Source organism: Amblyomma mixtum, chromosome 3 (genome assembly GCF_055824585.1).
Source record: "Amblyomma mixtum isolate Tamu chromosome 3, ASM5582458v1, whole genome shotgun sequence".
NCBI classification, from domain to species: Eukaryota; Metazoa; Arthropoda; class Arachnida; order Ixodida; family Ixodidae; genus Amblyomma; species Amblyomma mixtum.
Window position 1 is genome coordinate 118387317 of NC_143014.1, and position 24583 is coordinate 118411899.

General features: G+C 46.3%; 1 protein-coding gene and 1 long non-coding RNA gene across 2 annotated transcripts in view; one reads left to right on the forward strand and one right to left on the reverse strand.

Annotated features, from left to right (window-relative positions):
* Positions 1 to 22370, forward strand: part of LOC149351545 (uncharacterized) — a 43049-nt gene extending 20679 nt beyond the window's left edge. Inside the window, exon 3 of the long non-coding RNA XR_016289499.1 lies at positions 22320 to 22370. This is a non-coding gene — a long non-coding RNA (uncharacterized LOC149351545). The remainder of the gene's footprint in view (positions 1 to 22319) is intronic.
* LOC149351546 (lysosomal aspartic protease-like) lies at positions 8577 to 23799 on the reverse strand. Its single transcript, XM_089577048.1, has 7 exons — positions 23547 to 23799; positions 17322 to 17421; positions 13362 to 13485; positions 11611 to 12052; positions 10805 to 10949; positions 9654 to 9752; positions 8577 to 8983 (listed from the first exon to the last, which is right to left on the reverse strand). Exons 1-7 carry the CDS (start codon positions 23606 to 23608, stop codon positions 8828 to 8830), a joined length of 1128 nt encoding a protein of 375 aa, XP_089433174.1. The 5' UTR covers positions 23609 to 23799; the 3' UTR covers positions 8577 to 8827.
* Positions 23800 to 24583: the final 784 nt, after the last annotated feature.

Genomic DNA, 24583 nt, shown 5'->3' on the forward strand with positions numbered 1-24583 from the left:
ACCTATTTAAAGAGATATGTAGTCTTTCTTTGTAGTCGTGTGGCCTTGTTTGGGCGGTTATTTGCATTAATTCAGTAGCTGAAATCTGCTTTCACCTCAGAAATTCTCCATTCTCCACTGGACTACAGTAGACACGCGTGCGTCTGTTACTGGGCAAGATCTCGAGGCATGCTACCTGGAGGAATGCCTCAACACTTAGATCTATTCAGGTGCAGCGACCTAACAAACCCCACGAGATGCATCTACGGCAGCGTTGAAGAGCTGCTTGAAGCATTCACCATATAAAGAGACAGCGTCAGCAATCACAATGTGCGACATTCTTGCCTTAGGTTAATGAAGAAGATGTACGCGACAACTCAGTCCTGAGTTCAAGCGCGGATGATGAGGACAAACCTGCAAAAAAAATGGCTGTGGTTTAGCTCTGGTTAAACCTGGAGGACTGCGAAAGCAACATCTGCGCGTAGCTAAATATTGTTGCATGAGCTACATTGCCCACAGTCTCGCCGTTTCGCGTGCTCTTGCACGACCATACCACGCATGCGCGAGGAGTAAGTGACGTCACTACACACAGCTGGTGTGCCGGCGGCCCCGGCACTCTAGCTGTGCGCAGCTACTGCTCATTGGAGAGGAGAGAGAGAGAGGCGATGGTGAGCGCGCGGCAGCGGCGGCGGCCCCGGCACGCTAGCTATGCGCCGTTATGCGCATGCGCAACTGGCGAGCGCGGCGGTGGCACCTCTGAGTCACCCGCGCACCGACGGCGGCGGCGCGCCAGCTGTGTGCCATGTGACGTCCCTGCTCCTCGCGCATGCGCAGTATGGCCTTTCCTCGGCTCTGCGAAATGGCTCGGCGACTAGCGTAGAGTTCCTTTCGCAACAAAAAGAAAAAATGCCACGGTGACCAGCGGATTTATTGGAGCGGGCGAGGCATATTCGCACAATGTATTTCTTCAACTTGCTCCTTAGGAAAAATCGAGGGCAACGTTCTCTCCCCGTGTCAAATTTCTCTCTCTCCCCCTTAAATTCGCCCACTGCAAGCAACATCCAGACACAGCATTAACATACTCCAGAACATCCACAACATGCTAGGCGCTTTCATTTTCCCGCCGGGCACTGAACATCAACGTTCAGTCCTCGTGGCGCCATCTGTTATTCATTGCCCACGGCCGCCAAACTGCATTTGCTGTCAACAGATGGCGTCAGAACAAAGCGCGTTCTAAGCGGCAACCGAGGGGAGGTCGATTCAAATTTGAAGATCATTCTTCGAACAAAGCTTTTGATAACGTCAAACACAAAGCAATCCTAGAATCTCTTTCACCGTTGAATGTGGGCGAAAGAGCGTTTAACTACATCAAGGACTTTCTCTCCGATAGAACGGCTAAAATTCAAATTGGCGCAATTAAATCCGACACCTTCAGCTTAGGAGACAGAGGAACGCCGCAAGGATCGGTCCTCTCCCCCTTCTTATTCAATATAACCCTCATCAAAATGGCACACGCACTCGCAAAAATCCCAGACCTAGAACACTCTTTGTACGCGGACGATATCACCCTTTGGACCACCAAGGGGAGTATCGCCACAATACAAGATACACTACAACAAGCGGCAGATGTAGTAGTAGAGGAGGCACAAGCCGCGGGACTCGCGTGTTCCCCCCAAAAATCTGAAGTCCTCATCCAACACCCAAAGCGTCAAAGGAAAAATAAAGCGCCTGAGATCAAAATCTACGCGGAAGGGGCAGCCATCCCAGAAGTGGAAACACTAAGAATCTTAGGAATGCTGATACAGTCAAACCAAAAAAACGACACGTTAATTAAGAAACTGAGAAACACTGTCAACCAAATCTCCTTCCTCATCAGACGCATCGCGAATAGGCCAGGAGGAGTTAAAGAAGCCGAGACCAGGAGACTAATACAAGCCTTCGTTCTTAGCAGAGTCAACTACACTACACCATACGTCACCCTCACAGTAAGAGAAAGAGACGACCTGGATTCTCTAATTAGACAGTCCTACAAAATTGCGCTCAACCTCCCACGTCATACTCCAAATGAAAAACTATTACAGTTAGGAATTCATAACACCTTAGCGGAAATGATAGAAGCACGCCTCATTGCACAATATGAAAGACTATCAGGCACTGAAACGGGACGTTTCATCCTAAAGAAAGCAGGAATACAATATGAAGGAATCCGTACACACACCTTGCCAATTCCAAGACACGTGCACGAACACTTAACAGTCCCTCTTCTGCCCAAAACCATGCATCCACACTACGATACGGACAGAAGAAAGGCTAGGGCACAAAAACTTCACGAAAGATTTTCAGTTCAGAAAGACACGGCGCACGTGGACGTGGCAGAACATGCGGACAGAGACGCCTTTTTTCTGGCAGTTGTCGATCATCGAGGTTCTCCCCTTGCATCGGCGACAATAGATAAAACAAAATTTCCGGAGGAGGCCGAAGAAGCTGCCATAGCTTTAGCGATTACCTCCACCACTGCCAAATACATCATAAGTGACTCCAAAACAGCAATTCGAAATTTTGCAAAAGGAAGGGCCCACTTAGCAGCCATAAAAATCTTACAAAAATCTCCAATACCCGCCAGATAACATTGATCTGGGTCCCCGCCCATTCGGACCACCCTGGAAACGAGGCGGCGCACCAATTTGCCCGAGGATTCGTGGTTAACCGGGAGGTGCGCTACCCCGAGCTCAGGTCGGCCAAGGAGCGAATGACAACCTACAAAGAAATTACTACCCACTTCAAGAAAGAAAGACAGATCTTCCCAGAACCACATAAATCCCTCAGTAAAACACAATAAGTCAGTTGGCGGCAGCTCCAAACAGACACTTTCTTTAATCCATACATGTACTCCATATGGCTCCCGGAGCAGTACAGCCCCGTCTGTTCTCTCTGTGGGCACCAAAAGGCAGACACACCGCACATCCTATACTCATGTACTCAAGACAAGCCATCGCACAGTCTGCAGCTCTCTACCCAATCTCAGTGGGAGGCCGCGCTGCTCAGCTCGGACCCGGAGGTTCAACTTCGAGCCACAGAGCGAGCCGAAGAGGTCGCCGAACGACATCGTCGGTCGGCCACCTGGCGTCCGGCCTAGAAGAGGAGCCCTCCGCGGGGAGGGGAACATGACCCCAATCCGCGCCTAAGTCCTCTTCTTTAATAAAGTTTACCTCTCTCTCTCTTAGCTATCCTGAAAGCAATGACTGCGCCAGATATAAAGCACGTAGTAAACTATTGGACAAAACTAGTCTCTGCTGGACGGACAGAAATGACGAATAATGTCATTATTCTATTTATAAAACCTGCGCCGAATACCGGACGCAAATGGAGGCAGGCGGAGAGAAAATTATTGCTATTAACCAAAGATAAAATAGTTTTCTCCCATGTGCCAAACTTTTTTTTCCATTCTACTGGACTATGTCCACGAGAACGACGCTAGGATATGAACGAGAAGGGGTTAGAGCAAGTCTGAGAAAGAAAAAATGTTGCAAGAAGGTTTAAATACGCGCACTTACTTTTGGGTGAAGACGGTTAATTCATTTCTTAGCGTAAAATTGAAAGTATTCCAAAGATGCGCAACACTGCCAACATCCTATTCTCATCTGCACTAGTTTTTGTAGCAAACGAGGCCGTCTCGCCAGTTCCCGGTCGAATATCCTCGTGCTGCAGCCTAACGAACCTCACTATATATGACACGACGATGAAAAGATGAAGGATCGAACAGTCGAGCGATTTCGACCAAACACGCTTGGAAGCACTGGAAGTTGGGCAGCTGGAAGGGCATTATTCACTCTACTAAAGTGTCAACTGTAGGAGTCAGCCGAGGTGCGCTGCACAGAGCGGAAGTGACCGCATCCGCCTCGCTTCGATTTCGAACTAGCAAAGGAATGTTCAGGATCTTCCTCCAACAGTGAAAAGCACTCCTATTTTTCCTCAGATTTGCGATCACAAGGAAGCGAATATCTTGCTTTTCGCAGTTTTTCGTAGGCTGACTTTGTCATGCTCGAATGACTTTCTACAATACCAGCTCTCAATCTTTGCTCCATATGCCTGGCCCGGACCACATTTAGCAGCATGGCCCTGCCCTGACGTAATGTCGCCGCGGCTCGCAACTTCTTTTCGCTGCGAGTGCATGCGCTCATTCCTTCTTTGGCGTAAATAAAGAATATTGCTGGAGGTCAGCCTTTTTTTTCCCTCACAAAACACGTTTTGTTACAAACTGCTTACTTCTAGTACTCGCTATGCTTATATCTGGCTTCATCGAAATGGGGTCTCTAGTGATTCGAGGACTGGTTGAGACGGGCAGTAAAAAGGGAGAGAGAAAAAACGGCTGGCGACCTGTTTTACTCATTGTGTCATACAAAGAGGAGAAAAGGTTTTTAAAGGGCGCTGTTTTCTCAGTTTATGAAACATATACCTGAAACTGAAACTGGAAAATTGCAGCGCAGCAGTAACAAGGACGAGACGACAAGAACGCAAACACAAGCGAATACCTGAAACAAGCGACTCCCACGCTCTGCTTTTGGGCTCGTGGTTGTTGAGCGCTGCTGTGCAGCCTCAGAGCTGAGTGGCCAGCTCTGGGCTGGCTCTTGGCGTGCGAATATGGGATTCTGTTTTTCTTCCAGTAGTTGTAAACTTCTGCTGACTTTTTATTTTTTTCTGTCTCGTCTTTTAAGAAAACATGTTTATAATTCTTACTAAATATCACAGCGAAATTTTCGAAACGATAGAGAAGGAATGTTCTGACCACCACTCACAAGAATAAAGAACTGGAGAGCACTGCAGTCTGCTGCATTGGACAAATGAGAAGCATTTGCGTTTGAACATTATCAACTTTTTTTTGCAAATCTTCGTTGTCACGTGACACTTATCATGTGACCCTTGGAAGACGTCGGCAACTTTTTTTGCAAGTCATTGTTCTCACGTGACACTTATCCCGTGACCCTTGGATGACGTCAGCAACGTTTTGCTGGTCATCGTCGTATAACATCAGTTAGACACCCCCTGACTTTAAGCCATGAGTAGTCGATATAGGCGACCTGTAAAGTTTAGTGCACGCTGTTGTGACCGTACTTCTGACCACGTGGGCCCGATCAAGCAGCTACCGTGAACAAACGACGAGGCCGACAACCTCGCGACGGCGGTGGTGAAGTGGGGTGCTTGGAATGTCAGCAGCAGGAATGTCAAGGGCCATTGTCAGCAGTAACCCCAGCGAAATTCCTTGAGCGGAGGTGACCACGGCAGTAGCGGCGAAGGCCGGAGACGCGCCGGAGGTATTGTCCGAGCAACCACAGCAGAGGCGACGTGCCGGCGCCAGTCACGCTGGCGGTTAATTGAAGACTTCTATGTCCCCGACTCGCGTTCTGGACAATCGGCGGGGAAGCAAGTTCATTCACCTGCTGGAAGACTTCGGGGGATTCCTTTCCAACCGGGCTGGATGAGTCAGCATCTCCCCTTTCCCATCGACCCAGCTGCGAGAGAGGGGAACAGCCCGCACCTGCCGTGCCGTGGGTGGTAACACGAACATCCCCTTCGGTCCATCCGATTGGACAGTGCTCGTCGAACATTATTCCCCAGCCAGGGATCTGGGGAATCCGAACGATATTTAACTCGGCCGTGAGTGTGGCCGAGAGAAGCCTGCTAGCTCCAGTCGACTACGGTTGACGAAGACGTTCCCCTTCCACTGAGAGCCATTCTCAGTCCCGCTCTATGTAAATAATTTAAATAAGTGTATAAAGTTTTTCGTTACATTTCCTCTCTAAACCCAGTCTCCCATACTCCTCGTCAAATCACTGGTCACCGGCCATGCTACCCGGGTCGCAACAACGCTGGCTACACCATCCGTCGCGCTTTCACGAGTCTTTTCACCTCGGATTCTCATCGACTTCTTCTTGTTTCAGCACTCGATAGCTTTTCTCGTTATCGTTTCCTCTTGTTATTTTCTATGTCTTTTAATGTGAGCATTGAAATATGTCCTGGAATTTTATTTTTCCCACCAGCACTCCCGTCATTCGCAAATTACATCAGATTTTATCTTGTGACAGTGGCGTGCACACACGCACTGACGAATATCATTTGCTGACAATAGCACGAGGGTTTTCAGGCGCCTGGTGTATTCTTCTAAGTGACTGGATTGTTTACAGCCACTAAACATGAAGTATTCAGGAGATTAAACTCGCAGCTCCCCTCGGGTCGCGCTCTGGCAGCAGGGAACAACTCACTCCATGTGCGGTGCCCGTCAATGAATAAGTTCACATCAGGCCTCGCACCGCGTGCAGTGCAATAAAAAGAATAGTTCGAAACCAAACTCTGTCGGAGCTGGTTTTTTCTCGTCACAGGAGGAAGACGAAAAAAAAACGTTTATTTAAAATGAAGTGCTGGCGTCCCTGAGTGGAGCCCTCAGTCCAGGGCCCCATTTGCCGTCGCGATCCTGCAGTCCTGCTTCACCAGCCACTGCTGTCCTCGCGGACTGGTGCTGGTCAGAGCAGCTTCCCAGAATGAAGGCGTAGTTACGGGGAAGGGAGATTGATTGGAGGGGGTGCGGCACTCCCAGGAGCAGTGATACAGGGTTGGTTTGGCACCACAGAGGTTAGATTGGGCTAAATAAAAACAATTTCCCACAAGAGGAAAGTATAGCAAGGGTATAGGGTCGGGTTGAAGGTGTGTTTTAGGAAGAGGCATGAAAAAGAACTTGTTTGCAGTTGCCACCACCGGACGGCTTCATCCCTGTTCAGGTGCCGGTTGCGTGGTGGTCGTCGTTGTCTCTCACCACCGCCATCAAGCGCACGCGGTTAGTAACCGAAGGCACTGGCTGCCATGAAAAAGAAAATTTGTTGGTTACGTTGCCGAGAGGAGGGATATGTGCAAACGTCCGCCGGATTTACGCCGTAGTTATCTCTCCTGAAACATGGCAAACCCCTTCCTCTCAAAGTGACATCCGCGGCTATGGCGCCAATACCGGCAACAGAATTGCGTCTCCTCTTCGTGGCAGTAGCGTAGTTCTAAACGAAATGCAACCTGTCTGGATTTCTGTTCTAAGAGCAGACCCGATTACGGCGCCAGCTGAAGGGGCTTACAACTGTCAAAATGGGCCAATTTAACAGTGTGCGCTAATTCGCCAAATACATTAATTTATCAAACAGCCAAATATGACATTTTGCCATATTTGCCAATCCCTGACTGCGCTAGTTTTACAAATGGGCCAAATCCCCAAATGGGCCAATTTAGTCTACATTGGTCGTTGCGCGTTCAGTGCAGACTGCCTGTTCAAAAACACACGACGGCGCAGCTGTAAAGCTCTATAAAAAAGATTTCTTCTCGGCTCTATTCGTGAAAAAGAAAATACAAAGCCGTCTGAACGGGTCCGCTTGACGAATATTGAAGGTAACAGTGCTGCGTGCAATCTGCAGCGTCGGTGCGGGTTACAGCCCCTCTTGTGTCCAGGCGCAACTCTTAGGAAGGATTTGTGGGGCGATCAGTTGTCCCAGGTGTTTCTTGTTTTGCGAGAGCAGTGCCATGTAGTACAGTCGTCTTTTACGTTCTTTATCCCCCCCCCCCCCCCCCCCCCCCCCGTTAAGGTGAACAAACAGTTGCCTGTTTCGCGCTGCACTGCCTGGGTCCTGGAGCCTGCATGCCTGCACCGCTTTCAGCAAACCTGGTGCCGGTTATCAGTCGAAAATGGGACGACTGCTACTTTGCCGGGTTAGCCGTCTCTTTTGCCACCCTTCAAAGCGCCAGAGACATTATTTACTTTTTTAACAAGTTGCCGCAACTAATCGGAAAACAACTTGCGTGAAAATTTTTATTTCAATACTCAGTGGTCACTTTCTACCGCGTGAAGAAATTCTGCATTTACAGGGACTTAGGAATAAACAATATAAGAAAGACAATGCTTTTTTTTTTGTTTCAGGAGGTTAATAAATTGCTTCTGAGTGTATGAAAATTTCGTAAATAACCACAGGTCTTGGCGGCAAATTGATTTTCATACTCAAGCTTTGTGCAAACTGCGAGGTGGAAGCCAATACCGAGTCCCCAAGGTGAAGGCTTATGGTTTGGTTTGGTTTGGTTTCTTGGGGTTTAACCTCCCAAAGCGACTGAGGCTATGAGAGACGCCGTAGTGAAGGGCTCCGGAAATTTCGACCACCTGGGGTTCTTTAACGTGCACTGACATCCCACAGTACACGGGCCTGTAGAATTTCGGGTCAGCAGCCGAGCGCCGTAACCACTGAGCCACCGCGGCGGGGCGGTGAGGGCTTATACCTCCTCCGGCAGAACTGTATCAAGTTCTCGGCTGGCTAACTTCAAATCTATTTTCTAACAAGGGACTAAGTTAGTGCCAACACTGCGCTACCCTCCCCCTCCCCCCCTTCCTTCCCCTCCAATGATTGCCTCGACGGGAAGAGCACAGCAGACTTCGCATGCCAGCGCCTCTATCATTTCACAGTTGTTTCAAAGCAAATTAAGATTGCCATTGCGGACGAGCAACACAACCGAGTTCTCAGGCAGGCAAGACAATATTTTTGAAAAATACATGGCGTTATAAGTACACGCACAAAAAGGCGAGGAGCCGAAGTCCTTCGTCTCCTCGTCCTTTTGTGCGTGGATTTGTAGCGCAATGCCTTTTCCAAAAACGTAAAACCAACCAGCCCGGCAACATACCTCACGCAAGACAACATATTTCTCGCAATAATCGCTCATGAGGGCATTCTTTTAATTATGGCGACTTTTGGTGAGAACTACCCGGCGTACATGCGTCCAGTATGCTGCTTCCACCAGTGGTGAGCCATTCATAGAAAGAGATAAAAGCCCTTTAGGCGGCTACAGCGAATCCCAGGCGGTCGCTGCCCCTGTCGAAAATGGTGTAGAAACTGCCGATGAACACCTGGCCAAGAATCCAGAACTTCTTGGTGGGCGTGTCAGAGACAGCAAATGCGCTGAAGCACTTGACTTTAGTCGAAGTTTCCATCTAGATGAAGAAAAGACAGCAGCAATGTTATTTTTCTTAAGGCCGCTCGTTCGCCCAGATGTCACTACTGGGCCACGTGTTAAGTTATTGTTATTCGCACTTCCATGCAGATACGCCCTGCGCGACTGTTTTCTCTGTGTACACTGTTCGAACTCAATAGTTGTTTTAGGTACGAAAATTTAAACTAATTTATCCGGATGATTAGAGCTGTGCCGAGGTATGATTTGAATATGATATTCAGGAAATATAGCTTTTTGGATATGGGTATATTTTATGAATAAATAACAAAGTCAATGTTTTTAGTTCAGGCGTTTTAATGCCTCCATTTAATTTTGTATCGGGCATAAACTACCGGAGTCAGAAATTTTCTACAGATTATTCATTGTTGTGATTCTCTGCGGGTACAATACAGTCTAGTAGGTTTGATCGCACGAGGTGCATCTATGAGCTAAAACAAATATCACAAAAAATTGCCTCTTTTGTTTATCTGCAAGCCTGCTTCATCTATCCGGAATATAACTTCGTGCAATTAAAAACAGTGTGACAGCAACCGACGCTTATACATGATATTTCCGAGAAATCAAAGAAAGAAGTTGAGAATCACTACCCCCGGTATCGAAATGCCCTATCATGCGAATAAAAAGTTAAAGAAAAGATTTTGATATCTCACCTTGATAATGTACTGATCCGGAGTCATTGTGAATTGTTTTCCACCAATAGTGAACGAGATCATGGGAAACTTGGGGATGTAGGAGCACTTAACCCTAAACTGCATTTGGGAGAGGAAAAAAACAATGAAATTACTTTTGTTCTTCAACTTCGCAAACAATTAATTATTTTTGTCATTGACTAATATGACCATCGCTACAACACTAAGCAACTGCCTTTTAACAACGTGAAAAACAGACCGCATGTATTGCAGTGACGAACATTCGAGTCTGGACAAATAATTTATGATGACTTCATGCAAGGAAATGGGAAGATCTTTTGTTATGGCCTTGTTAATTGTTTGTATCTTTATTTGGAAATTGGAAATCCAGGCGCACTGCCTGAGCCAGGAGAATGTTTTTGTAGATTTACATCTACTGTAGTGCATGTGCGCCTGTGTAAAATACTGTTACCGCTTTCGCCTCAACATGCACAGTTGTCTGGGATAAATTACCATCGAAGTAGCGAAAGCTGCAGCTCGGAAGTGTTGTGCCAAACAAAAACGAAGATATTAACGAAAGCTTTCCGAAACATGGAATATTTAGCCCCGTTCTCTATTTCAGTCACCGATCTCACAGTATTTGTTTAGCTTATTTCAATTACACATCTCAGTTTCTTTCATTTATTTCCTAATTGCTATTATTAACATTATTATTTTATTTTTCCCCATCATTATTTTCTTGTTTAACATTTTGTGCACCTATCAGTTGCCGCCTGTGTCTTGGCCAATCCCCCGCAGTGGGTACGCGCCATTATCTAGAGGACAACAACAACAACAAGTAGCACTGGCCGGGCCACCACGCTGGGCTTTATCGTCTGGTTCTCGAAAATTGCAGTTCCAGCTGAAGGTAACGTTGCTAAATATGAGAGATTCGGTTAAGAGAACAAGAAAAACAGTCTACTTCGTTCTGTTTAGCCGCATAGTGCTTCGCAGTAAACTTGAGATTGTTTGTTGATCAATACGACCAGCTGAATTAGCAGCAAATGGACTTAACTGATATTCGAATTCATGCTTCACTCATGCCAGCCGCTATTTTTCGGAGAATGCGAGTTTGTTCTATCCAACGTGCTTTCATCTTTGCGCGAAGATATTCCAGTAAAAGTTATGCCCACCTCTCCAGCTGGCGTTTCTGTGGCTCTCAGGTATGCGTTCAGCCGCTCGATCTCATCCCTGGGGCCTTCAACAAAAGAGCTTCCGGTGTCAATCACAGCGTCGCAGCCTCCGGCACAGAAGTTCTTGTCCTTCTTCACTTGCATACTGGGGAAGAAAAGTAACCAAGCGCAGTGGAATGCAAGCTCTCATTGTGCACGGCCGTGTTTTATTATATCTTGTCAGAAGAACGTAACTTGCTTCAGATCTGGTGCAGCAGCACGCAACCAGCTCAAATTACGGCTTTCAGATCCACTTGCTACTCTTTATTAATAGAATTGATTCACTCATTTCCGCAGAAAACTTCTAAAGCAAGCTCACAGTCGTCGCAGTAATTGTGTTTTCGTAATAAGAAAAAGCTTACATCACCATGCAATCGCACATAGAACGTCTGGTGCCAAAGCCCACCCGATCTCTTGGCGTGCAAAAATTTCATCGCGTGACATGTTTCGGCTTAGATGTAACACTGCAACTAGAAATAAGTTTCGCGTATCATGAATGAACCGCGCAAAGACGGCCGTACTTTCATCGCGGCTGCTCTCTGGCGCGTCTGAGCGCAGTAGACAGAAAGCCTCATTCAAGGACCTTTATCATCATTCGAGAAACAAGGATCCTACCACGAATGATGCCGAAACGAAACTTTCTCACGGCAGCGAAGAGAAGCACCCACTGTTCCTTCGGGGCTACCTACTTATGGCACTTGTTGCGGAACTCAAATATATTTGTGTGCCTCAACGAGGTGCCGATGCCATGCAATAGGAGTACGTACCCTTGCATTCTGAACTGCCAGTAGCTCTTCTTGGTGACAGGCGTGTAAGTGATGTCTCCCGTGTAGTGTTTGCTGTTGATACCACCGAAGTAGATCTCTCCCCCAGGAGTCGCTTTGGGATCCCGGTTGAGGTAGACAGAGAAGACAGGCTTGGGCAGCAGGTTCTGCTTGATCATGTTGTCGAACACCGGAACAACTTTGTCCTCTGCCAATGCCGGGTAGCCGAGACCCAGGAGACCATCGAACTTGGCTTTCTGAAAAATGGCGCCCTGAGCCTTGGTAGCCTCGGCGAACGTCTGCGATGGCACAGTGCCTCCTCCCACACCCAGAACGTCTGTGCTGTAGAAGCCCTGGACGACACCGCTTCCGTACTCAATCTTGAATGTGCGGCCGTCCTTCTTGTAGGTGCTCGACTTCGAGCTGTCGTACTTCTTTTTGTCCTCTGTGGTGTTCGAAAAAACTTGTGTTTGCAAGTCTCGAGTTCCGATCTTCTACCGTGTATTATTACGCCAGTTGGGTGAAACTGAACGAGTTTTTGTAAATATGGTAAGTACATCTTAACAAAACACCTCATCGTAGCTTTCATCATAAAGTGAGGTTTTCATTTGTCAGCAAAACTCAGTCGAAAAAAGAAACTGCGCCCTCAAGACAATTTTTTATTTCGTTGTTAGGACTGCCTCGACATCATTCAGAAGGCGTATTTTCTGGAAATCGCTTTAATTTGAAGCGATCTTAAAACATGGGTTCTTTTTAATTATTGATATTCCGCATCTGTTAACTTGCGCATTAAATAAAAACTAGAGGCGCCGTCTTCTAAGCAAGGTTAATTGAACAGCAACACCCTCTTCATTTGCAAGCATATTCAAGCTTGACGACGCCGTCATTTTTAACAAGCGCACAGAGACAAAACTGTCGTCATGAAAGCATATTTCATAATAAAAGAAAAGAATAGGCTCACTCGCACTTCTATCGCACTGTCATATGAAGAGGTTTTGTTTTCGGCAAAAGATTTTGTACATTTTGAGAACGAATTGTTGATGCCAGTACGTGTTTTCTTTGCTTTCAGGTCCTGTAGCTCGCACATAATCAGTCAAGGAAACTAACAGTCAGCGAAACCAAGGAAAGCACTGGGGAATGTTTTTATTTTAATTTTTTTTGATCAATGAGAAATTGATAGTGTAATTGTTTTATAGGTGAAATATTATTGAATTCAAATAAACATTTGCCATCGGTGGAATCCGAACCCAAGACCTCCGAATATCCAATCCAGTGCTTTACCAACTTAGTTATGGCGGCTAACGACCAATCTTCTGCTTTCGGAGGTATTTATGTCATATATGCTGCGCGTAACCTAGCCTTGAGAGTGTTCACCATCGTCACCCTCGTCCATAGCGGCGGATACATCCTGCAATTACCGCGAGCCATACGTGCAACGTGATCGAGCCACCGGAGGGCGCAAGTTGTGCGAGAATCTTCTTTTATGCTACCTGTGATATAAAAAATGCCAGAACCGACGCCTTTGTTAAGATAGTACGCCGTACATGCTAGGTCTTGTGTATGATGAGGTACATTATAAAGTTGGTTTGCTTTCTGTGAGCTTCTAATGACGAGATAGAGCGTGTTCCGTTTGGTGCACGACATTCGTCACTTAGTTTCCCGAACATTTCCAGACTGAATAAACTGTAGCGTGTAAAGGTGACGTCCTCCAAAGGAGGGAACACCGTAAACTGGAAAGTATAAAGCATGCTTACTGCAGCCGTCTTCCGTATTGGGGCACTGTATCGATGGCACCCAAAGGTTCGCCGAACCGGTGTCAAAGATGACCTTGAACGTTTGCCCAGGCGTGCCAAGAGTGATGGCTCCGTAGTAATGCAACTATAAAGAGGAGAAATTTGCATGAGCTTAGTTGTGTACGTCCCTTTTCTGATTCGAGAGCGCAATGTGATGCACTGATTTCTTTTTTTAAGAGCGAGGGGGGGGGCTTTGTTCGACGCAAACAGGAACGCGAGAAGAACTATCAGTGACTCTACGACTGCTCTGCGTTCCTGCGGTCATTTTTACCTACGCTACCTGTGTTGTTTCTTTTTCACTGCATAGTCTTTATGGTAAAACTTCCATAGGTTTTTTTTTTAATTTTCTGCGATTATTCCGCAATCATATACAACTCTATTGCGACACCCCTTCATGACGCACATGGCAACTTTTACCATCGTACTTGTACAGCTCTCAAGCGAAGTCAAAAGACCTTGGCATTGTTTGATCCTGTAAATATCTAGGAATATTGATACGGTCACGTAGGGGTGACGGCAGTCCGGCAGTCAAGAAGACAGCGAAAGGGTTCCCAAAAGAAACTTTACTGGGCGGACCTGCGCCCACAAAGAATAGAAACAAGCTTGCTCAGTGGTCGTCGACTAGAATGCCTCCCGGTCATGGCCGCGCTCAGTTTAAAGCTGGCAAGTAACCATCCAGACAGGACACCAAAGCTTGTGTTTGGCGCATGATAGGCATAGTTGCTTATGCGCCATAAAACCCCATATAACTAACTAAATGACGCCAAAGCAACTACAACAACCTCGAACAATGTGGAAGCAGTTGTGCGTAGCTGCAATCATTCGAAAATAATTCTGGTCGGATCTCGCGTCACAAACAAAATGATAAAGCCGAGTGCCGACGGCTCTGAGCGCGAGCAGGCAGTACGAAGATTCGTGGCATTACACCCTTCGTGAAGAAGCATCTGCTGGATGCTATGGTTTCGTTTGGTTTGGTTTATGGGGTTTAACGTCCCAAAGCGACTAAGACTATGAGAGACGCCGTAGTGGAGGGCTCCGGAAATTTCGACCACCTGGGGTTCTTTAACGTGCACTCACATCGCACAGTACACGGGCCTCTAGAATTTCTCCTCCAAAGAAATTCTAGCCGCCGCGGCCGGGATCGAACCCGCGTCTTTTGGGTCAGCAGCCGAGCACCATAACCGCTGAGCCACCGCGGCGGCTGCTCGATGCTATAGAGTAAAAAGAAAGGATTGCAGAAAAAAAAATTAAGAAGAGAAAAATAAACACTGAAAATACAAACACAAAGCGTCCTTTAGCGTCCGTAATAAGGTTTATAACGCACAACATGCACAACTTATGGGCGTGAACGACGCAGCTTAGATACCGTAACTGCATCGGGGACAACCTCGTTGTCAAGTTCTTCGATTCGACGAGGAATCTTGTACGGGCCGAGGTAGCGGCGCAACAGTTTTTCACTGATTCTGCGGTGGCGATTGGGCATCCACAGACACACGCGCTCTCTGAGCTTTTATGCCATGCGGCGTCGGCGTAGATTGTAGCTTCGGGCGTCGGTACGCTGTTGATCCTTGATCCGTAGCCGGGCAAGTCGTCGGGCTTTTGCGCGCTGAAGGTAGGCGGCGACGTCGATGTTGTCTTCATAGGTGACGTTTGGGAGTATGGTGTCGAGGGTGGTAGTTGCCGCCCTGCCGTGGACGAGCCTAAACTGGGTCATTTCGGTGGTCTCCCGCACAGGGGTGTTGTGCGCAAAGACGACGTAAGGGAGGGTGACATCCCAGGTTTTGTGTTCCACATACATCCACATGCACGGCGAGCATTTCAGAGATGGTTTGTTCTGACGCTCCGTAAGTCCGTTTCTCTACGGATGTTATGCAATAGTTCACGGGTAGCTTGTTTGGCTATAGTTCAGAATGGCTTTGGTAAGCTCGGCCGTAAATGCTGTTCCCCTATCCGTGATGAGAACTTCTGCGCGCCATGACACAAAAGGACCTGCTCGACGAAAAATTTCACGACTTCCGCCGCATTACCACTGGGCAGGGCTTTTGCTTCGAGGTAGCGGGTCAAGTAGTCGGCCGCCACGATGATCCACTGTTGACCGATGCTGACGTTGGGAAAGGAGCGAGGAGATCGATACCAATCTTTTGAAAGGGATTGCTCGGTGGTGATATGGGATGCAATAGTACAGCTGACTTGATCGGGGGTCCATTCGACGTTGACACTCATGGCATTTTTGGCGTACCGTGGGACGACCGCAGACAGCCGCGGCCAGCAGTATTTGTCTTGAATGCAGTGCACTGGGCTGGTGAACCCGAGGTGCCCAGCTGTTGTTTCGTCGTGCGAAGACTGCAGAACTTCTTCTCCTAAGCTCATCTGAACGACGAGTAGGTACACGATTGCTTTCTCCAGTCCGTCGCTTTTTTGAAAGATGACGGCGCCTATGTCCACGCTGCTTGCGTCGGTATGAACTTCAGTCATAAACTTAGCCGTTACTTGCCCGTGCATGGCAGAAATGTGAAAATGGCTCTATTTAATAAGAAATATATTATTACACCAAAAATATGCCCACGCTCTCGTCTTCTAGACCTCTTGTTTGCTCAGCGTCTCACTGAAGCTCTACGCTTAAACCAACACCCTTATTTCATTGCTTCCAGGTCTTCACGTCTGCTTTTTGCAGCGATAGCTGTTTATCGCCTACACTCCTGAACAGCAGCGGGCCATGGCGGTTCCGCCACGAAGCAGGGAAGAAGAAGGCGAATAAATGGTGACCGGAAGGAGTGCACGAATGCGCATTTGCGATCTGGGGACCGAGTTTGCTCAGTTACAAGCCCAGATATGCGATGGGACCACGGTGAACTGTCCGAAGCCCATCTTTTATGGAATATCGCTGGAGTCGAAATACAGAATGTAGAGGGAGACGGCGCTGAGTCCGGGAGGCATGTGCTCAAGAGGGTGTGAAGAAGACCCAGGGGTCGAGGCAGCGGGAAGTCAAAGCGGTTAGAAAACACCGCGTAGAATTCGGGAGGAACCGGAAGGAACCTACAACGACTTTTTGGTGGGTCCGCTGTATTTATATCACCTCGTGCAGTTTATTGCATCGATTCTGTAGAACTGGCGCCGAAATAGCGAGAAATAAGGGGTCTTTAAGTTTGTTCTTTACCGGACCAACTCAAAATTTACACTTTTGGTAAAGATTACGGGTCTTCGTCTCAATTACCAACTTGGTTAAGCTAAATGAACTTAGCCTTATAAATAAGAGGCATTTTTATCTACTCAAGAATGAAAAGTCACTTAGAACAAACTTTTATCTTTTGCGATAATGCAGCACAGTGCGTCCACATGGTGCGCTTTGCTGGGGTGGTCTTTATCTTAGAAAACTATGTTCACTATTGGCGTTAATTACACGCGGTGAAAAAATTCGACCTTATTCTAACTCAATAGTGCAGTTCGGTTACTCTTAGTCCTACTGTTTGGACTCGAAACATGGCCTTTTTTTGCAGAACTTTAATTATCGATTAGTAGTCTGTTGAACCACATGAAAACTTGAACCAACATTTTGTTTGCAGAAAACGGCAATAGAGGCAGTTACAAACAAGAACAAAACAACTTTGATTCTGCAGCAGACTAGCGAAAGCCTAGGAAATCCTGAACTTATCTCAATTAGTAATTGCTGAACCGGAAATCTAGAACGTAGTCATTGACCTACCTTCTCAGTAGTGTGCTGCCCGAGAACAAAGCGAAGTATTTGCACCGGTAGAGTGTGAGAATGTGCACGTTCATTTTCCGAAATAGGCTGTAAAATGTCGTGCAAAAGCTCTTATTTACTCAAATTGCTGCATTGATTTGCTCGACCCATGTACTTCGTTCTTCAAGTCACTTTTCTTTCTGCACCCATCAAAATAATTTCCCGGGTGGAGTCCTCACGTTGTTTTCGTTTTCCAGTTCTTCCGGAAGAACCGAAGCTGCATCAACCGGTGAACGTTGTCTTGGATCCACGTCCGTCCGGTTTCTCCACAGAGAGATGCTAAAGCAGAAGGTAGAAGAGAAAAAAAGAGGAGACAGTCTTTTCTTCTGACACACTTGTCCTCGTTAGGCTTCCTAACCTGAACATAGCTGTCTCGAACTGCTCCCTTATAGTCGCGTCGAAATACTGGTCATCTGCATTCAGCTCTCAACTGCATTCAACTGTTCATCTTTCACACGCAAGTCTCAAGCTTCGCACATGGTCTCAAATGAGGCATCAGAGGTCCACATTACCTCACGTTAGGGGGGTAGCCGCTAGCACAGCCGGCCTAAAGCCTAATTAACTTCCCTTCTCCAGTCAGCGTTTCATCGTTTGTTCGTTTTTTTCTTTACTAATAATAAAGCAGTGGGACTGACACCAACCTTATGCAAAATAAAAAATACAATTTGATGTCATTCACTTGACACTGCTTCGATAAAGACAAAGAACAGAGAAGAACATTGGAGTCGAGTGTTCTTGCAACGACCGAGTCAGAAACAGCGCGAAACGACCTAAGACTAGAACAACAATCACTCTACACAACGCTGGAGTGAGGCCCTCTGTTCTCCATGCCCTTTGATTTTTTACGCTTGTCTCAACTCGTTGAAAAAAACACGAAATGGCCCGACTTGCTCTTTTATGCATTTGCTCCCTCCCACTAAATTTTTGTGAACGGGTAACCTGAGCACGCGATTCCTCTATGAATTTCGCAGAAGTACCGAGGACAGGCCACTTTCGGTAGTCCCGTATTTCCTTTGTAAATGATGCGTGACATATTTATGTAGCTTGATGAGCAGCGCCAGTTGTGCCTCGCGAACAAAAGAGCCTTCAGAAACGAACGTAAATAAGTTCCCATGTGATTCTTCGATGTAGGGCTTTTCCAGTGGGAAGGCTGGATTCCTTCGACCCCGGATCATTGATAAGCAAGAGCTGGTATATGTCCTAGTTTTCAATGCTTTCGTTGTAGAATTTGCGAAGCGGACGGAATTGCCGCGATGTGATACAGCTTCCTTACTGCGTGTTTTCATTTAATGATAAAACATTTTACGTTTAAAGAAAACCTCAACAATTTCAAGGACACACGCCTAATTCTTTTCTTGCAGAAGCTATTCTTTGGTTTATTGGTTTGGTTTATTAGGGTTTAACCCCCCAAAGCGACTCAGGCTATGAGGGACGCCGTAGTGAAGGGCTCCAAAAATTTCGACCACCTGGGCGCTTTAACGTGCACTGACATCGCACAGTACACGGGCCTCTAGAATTTCGCCTTTATCGAAATTCGGCCGCCGCGGCCAGGATCGAATCCGCGTCTCTCGGGTCAGCAGCCGAGCGCTGTAACCACTGAACCAACGCGGCGCATAGAAGCTATTCTTCACCATATTACGCATTTTTGCCCACCGCGCTGCTAAGGGAAGAAAATTCTCACTTAAAATTTATCAGTGACTATAACTACAGAGAACATTCAAATGTTTAGACCACACCCATGCGTAACAAGGTAGAATAATACGACACCGTGCTTCGTCTTTTAGTTTCCAACAGATATTCCTGGTTACAGAGCCGAAATTGGTCAGGGACTGGTTCTATGATTTGTTCGCGCAAAATGTCGCTTTGCAATTGGAGCTTTATATACCTGAAGATTGATCTTTTTTAACGTTTGCAGGCTGTTAATTTAAAAACTTTCAGAGATACATTTGTGCGTTCGGTGCAGGTGAATTGTGCAACAAGATGGACATTATGTACACGCGCGGACAAAATTAAACGGAGCACGCAATTGTCTTCGAATATTTTTCACGCGTCACGTAATCGAAATTTCCAGGAGTGGCACGCGCATGCTGGTAGAGGTGGTTGGTGGCCTTTCTTGTAGACAAACAACGCTTCTTCATTAGCAATGGAGAAAGCGTGATTGCACTTCGAACGAAATAGCGTGCTCCGTTTACTTATGGCCGCGCCTGTACCTGATGTTAATCAGTTATTAGTCGATAACTTTACGAAGATCACCTAACAAAATTTTTACTTTTGATTTTAGGGGGCAAGGTTATATTGCGAAATTGAAGGGTGTCATCATCCATGTCGAGCCTTTTTTTGCATTTTCCTAATCGCAATGTGGTTCGAAACATCGAACGTCAAAAATACATGACATGTTTACGCAAAAAGCGTACCAGATACAAGAGGTGATTTAACAAAGACACACGTGCCAAAAGGACCAAAGCAATGATTATAATCATTGCTTTGGTCCTTTTGGCACGTCTGTCTTAATAATCATTGCCTTGGTTCTTTTGGCACGTGTGTCTTTGTTAATAATCATTGCCTTGGTCCTTTTGGCACGTGCGTCTTTGTTAATAATCATTGCTTTGGTCCTTTTGGCACGTGTGTATTTGTTAAATCACCCCTTGTATCTGGTTTGCCTTTATCTTTTCGCATGCCGTGTGGTTATTAAGTGGTTTTTTCCGTGAATAAACTCAGTTGGAAGTTGGCGCCAGTCCAGTGTTGTTGTAGCTTTATAATCATTGCTTTGGTCCTTTTGGTACGTGTGTCTTTGTTAAATCACCCCCTGTATCTGGTTTGATTTTATCTTTTCGCATGCCATGTGGTTATTAAGTGGTTTTTTTCGTGAATAAACTCAGTTGGAAGTTGGCGCCATTCCTGTGTTGTTGTGTCTTTTTTCTTCGTCTTTTAGTACCAGTACGCTTTCTCAAATCAAAGTATTGCTGGTCAAAAATACGCATCTGAAAACTCGTTGAGTTAGCTTTCCCGCAATTCATATATATAAAAGCGCGTCGCTGCGCATGGTAGGTTCGCCAAAATATTAACTTCTTCTAGAGCATCGAATACACAAATGGCATCCGTATTGCATGTATAAGAAACACGCGCGACGCGATTTTATAAATATGCAACTCGGGAAAGCCAACGCAGCGAGCTTTGAAATGCGCAATTTTTACTTTCAATATATTTAACCTCATTAATGATCAAGAAAATTTAAAAATAGGACTCATTTTCGATGTTGACGGCCTTCAACTTCCCTATGTAACCTTTCCTCCTAAATTGAAAAATAAAAGGCTGATTAGTGAGTTTCAGCTAATTAATCGCCTAATTATGATCCACATCACGCACATCATGCCCGCCTTGCTGTACAATTCACTTGCACAGACCGCACCGACGTGAGGTTTATCTATAATCTATAAATAAATTAATATAATGCTATAACCATCTTGAATCTATCATCTATAAACTTAACAAAATGACAATGTAAATCTGTGCAAGGAGTGAATGCATTTTTCTCAATAACACTTCCCACTATTGGCAAAACGGCTCCACCTTTTTGCTTACTTATTTAAGGCCGCCGCGGTTGCTCAGTGGTTATGGCGCTCGGCTGCTGACCCGAATGACGCGGGTTCGATCTCGGCCGTGGTGGTCAAATTTCTTTGGAGGAGAAATTCTAGAGGCCCGTGTGTTGTGCGATGTCCATACACGTTAAAGAACCACAGGTGGTCGAAATTCCCGGAGCCCTTCTCTACGGCGTCCCTCATAGCCTGGGTCGCTTTGGGACGTTAAACCCTCATAAACCATAAATGTTACTTAAGCGCGACCATGTGTCACATGGTCGTTTCACATTACAATGCATGTCGTTAAATGAAGGTTTGGGCGCTGACAAGGCGCTTGGATTGACTTCATTGCAACCACATTTCACTCAGAGCACCTCTCCCCATTCCTAGTCACCGCGACAGAGTGCGTTCAGTAGATAAGGAGACGGTTACTAGCGATACCCGTAAGAGCCAAAACAGCGGTGTCCACTTGCAGCTGAACTCAGACACATTTCGCGCCTACTTTGTTTTTTTGGCACAAAAGTATGCTATCGCAAGAGAGCACTCATCTTCCTCCTCTTTGCGCCTGATAACGAAAAAGCGCTGCGACAGCTGAGTGGTGCTGGCTGCTACCACGCTCCGAGTCGCCTCGTATTTCATCGATAGCGACGGTGTGCACACAAAACTAATTGCTGGAAGCTTTCTGGGGTAGGTTTGCTTCCATGGTATCAGGCATTAGTAAGATATCTCGATGTGTGGTGTTTTCCCTCTGTTTGAGCCGCCCTAGTCACCAGAATGAGACAGTTTCCGCAACAAAGGATATCCACTTTTTGTGAGCGCGAAACCAACAACTCGTCTCTTCTGTTGCTGGCGCGCACATGAAGCCTGCTACTTTTGTTGGGAACCGCTTGAGCCATATTTATTTTACTCAGTAAAGTACACTTTTGTTTCACTAAGTGAATTTGCCGTCTAGATAACGAGGGTCCGTGAGTCAAAAATCAGTAGGCCCAAGGACTGATAGCATGTCACAAGCGCACAAAACAATTGCGAACTAAGCTTGGGGGCCTCACATTTCTGCTTTCTTTTTAAATCGATAGTTTTGCGCGTGCTCATGAGCTAAGTTTCCCGAGTATCGTGTGCTAGGACAGTACACACATGTCTTCGACCTTATGCTAAGTTTTATGAATTGATAAGCACACTGCATTTCTGACTATGGCGGATGTAGTTGGTCGCATTAAAACAAGCTTCTCTTTGTCAATGATCGCTCTGAAGCCAAAGGTGCATTTCAATGCGCCCGCAATGAGTGATCCATTTTATTTTTCAAGCAATATGTGGAGATATGCGCTATCCTAAGCACGTCATTAGCCCGACATTGGCGTTATTACGCTGCTACCACACTCTTCTCCCGCGTTGAAGAAAGTCTGCAATGCAATGACAGCGCTCCCGAGTTCAAGGCAGCGTGACTTGAACCACGGCCTACTAAGACTACCAAGAGCACGAAAAGGCTACCTTTTCGGAGGTGTTCCTTTGTCTTGTTTTCGAAGCACTCAGATTTCTTATTCTTTGCTCGGCTGATGCTTATCTGCCATTTTTTTTTGTTCGCCTCTTTTTTGGCTGCAGGTTGCGGGTGTACCCACCTTGCAGCAGCACAGACCCAAGCACATGTATGCTGAACCCAACCACGCTATTGACCGTGTGTGGATTGGCCGTATGTTGCCGACGGCTCCATCGAGCTGGCCAACCAAGAAGATATTGGGCTCTCTTCCCTTTCTCTTCTCCATGCTTTGGTCCTCTTCCACCCCTCCCACTTCCCTTGCGTTCTAGATGCAGCAAATTTTCTCATCTCGTACGAATTCCCATGTGAAACCTATTCCTGTGTTTCCTCAATATGGGCAGCGTAGAAGCGTGTCTAGCTAACATAGAAACCGTTCCATAAATAGTTAACGAAAATTTACTGGAGAAGGCAGCTTTCTGCGCTGTGAGGCACGCCGCAGTGGAAGGGTCCGAATTTATTTCTGCCACCTTCAGTGCCCTAAGGCCTCTAGTGATGTACACCTCTCCACTTGTAGGGAAGTGGAGGGAGACGCCGGACGAAGAATGACTGAGAAATTAAGTACTTAAAAGAATATGACTCAGACAGCAAGAGACCTGCGTGTAAAATATTCAGCTTCCAGAAGAACTATCTGTCCAAAAATTAGGCATTTCTCTTTTAATGTCTATTGAGAAAAATATCAATGTTTCTAGATTTTCTTGTACTTTTCTGCATTTTCTAATCCAGTCATTTTGAGAACAAGTAGCTCTTGTAACGCCTTCAAAAAATAGCTACTTTCTTTGAGACAGCGAGCAATTTTTTTTCGCTCAAGGCATTTTTCAGTCAAAGCTTTGCAACTTCCAGGCGCTCGCAGTAAAACAAGCAACACGACGTATATTTTGTAATTTCTGAAACAATTTTTTTCACGTTTTATAAGCGTAATGTCATAAATATTTACCTTAATTTAAACCAAACATTGCATTAAACAAATAAAATTTCACATTTCTCCTGTTTATTATGTCTACTTGCAATGCATACAGTGAAATAGTAAATTTATTTCGCTTCATTTTGACGTGCTGCATGGTAATGCAACTAACATCAATTTGTCATCCTAAACTAATAAAAGAGAACCCACGCAAAGTGCCCATTTTCCCCCTGGTACAGAAAGTGCTGATGCTTGGCGGATGTTGTATGCATGACTGAGGGCACGAACGATGTGAATCGGCTCTTTTATACAGTAAAGAGTGAACCCGCCTTCGTGTATTTGCATACATCTCCTGCTGCTGTTTCAAGTCGAGAAGGGGCGGCCGTTTTACCTGAACTGGGCGGCGGAAAGCCCCAGCAGTCCCAGAAGGAAGGTTACGCCCAGGGGGCTCATGGCTGGTGTCGCAGGCTCTCGCACGGGAGAAGGAGCGAGTAGCAGGCTGGCTTCAAGGAACGACTCTCGGCTCGCAGAGCGCACACGAGTGTCCCTGCGCGGCTTGTGGGCCCCTTATGTTATCGACAGTCGCTGTCCTCATCACTTTTCTGAAAGCACTGACGCCGGGCGCCACGTCTTCGAAAACACTCTATCCCAGCACCAAGGCAGCACTTCTGAATCTCGTGGTTTTACGTACCTTGCGTGCGAAGCTTCAAGGAAGTAGAAAAAGAAAGAGCGCATAACCCATTGGGCACCGAGGGAACAGTTTTATTGGAGCTACCCGATGTGGCAGACAAGCTACATTTTTGCCTCATCTTTTCGGTGTCTCTGTAGTAAACAAGTCCTGAGTTAACCTCCTCTTTAGCTTTACTTGCATTATGCTTTTTGTGAACTATCCCCGTCCCACTCCGTATTCCCATCATTTACAACCTAAATTGTCTATCCACACGAACATTGGTCAAACTGAAGGGTAAATCCAGTGGTAGGAGCGCGCAAGCTAGAGATGAGGAAGCTCTGGAAAGCTGAAAAAGTTTGAATAAATCGGTTTTCTCCTGGACCATGTTTGACTGTTGCGAGGGGGCCCGGAGGAGCTTTGAATAAGAAAAAGGCCGTACGGCATGCGCGGGCCTTCACTCGCGCTAGCATCGAGCCAGACTGAGTGAAGTGGTCAGGCTTTATTGGGGAACGGACAACGAATTATCCATCTTCTTGGCAACCGCATCATGAGACCATCGGCCTCGGATTTCTTCTTCATCCTGAAGGTGATTTTTTTTTTGTTTCTGGAGCAAGACTACAGAGGTGCTTTTTAAACTCTTCAGGATCAGAAAAAGAGATTATGCTGTCAGAAAGATCATTCGAAGGCCTAATGGCTTTAGGTGATGCTCATGACTCAGTTTTTCCATGCATGTGGTTGAAGCAGAGATCATTACTTAA

Coding starts and splice junctions, on each gene's coding strand:
- LOC149351546 (XM_089577048.1), bottom strand. CDS start 23,608: ATGAGCCCCCTGGGCGTAACCTTCCTTCTGGGACTGCTGGGGCTTTCC. Junction 17,422..23,546: donor CTTTCCGCCGCCCAGTTCAG/GTAAAACGGCCG, acceptor CTTCTGCTTTAG/CATCTCTCTGTGGAGAAACC. Junction 13,486..17,321: donor AACTGGAAAACGAAAACAAC/GTGAGGACTCCA, acceptor TCCTCTTTATAG/TTGCATTACTACGGAGCCAT.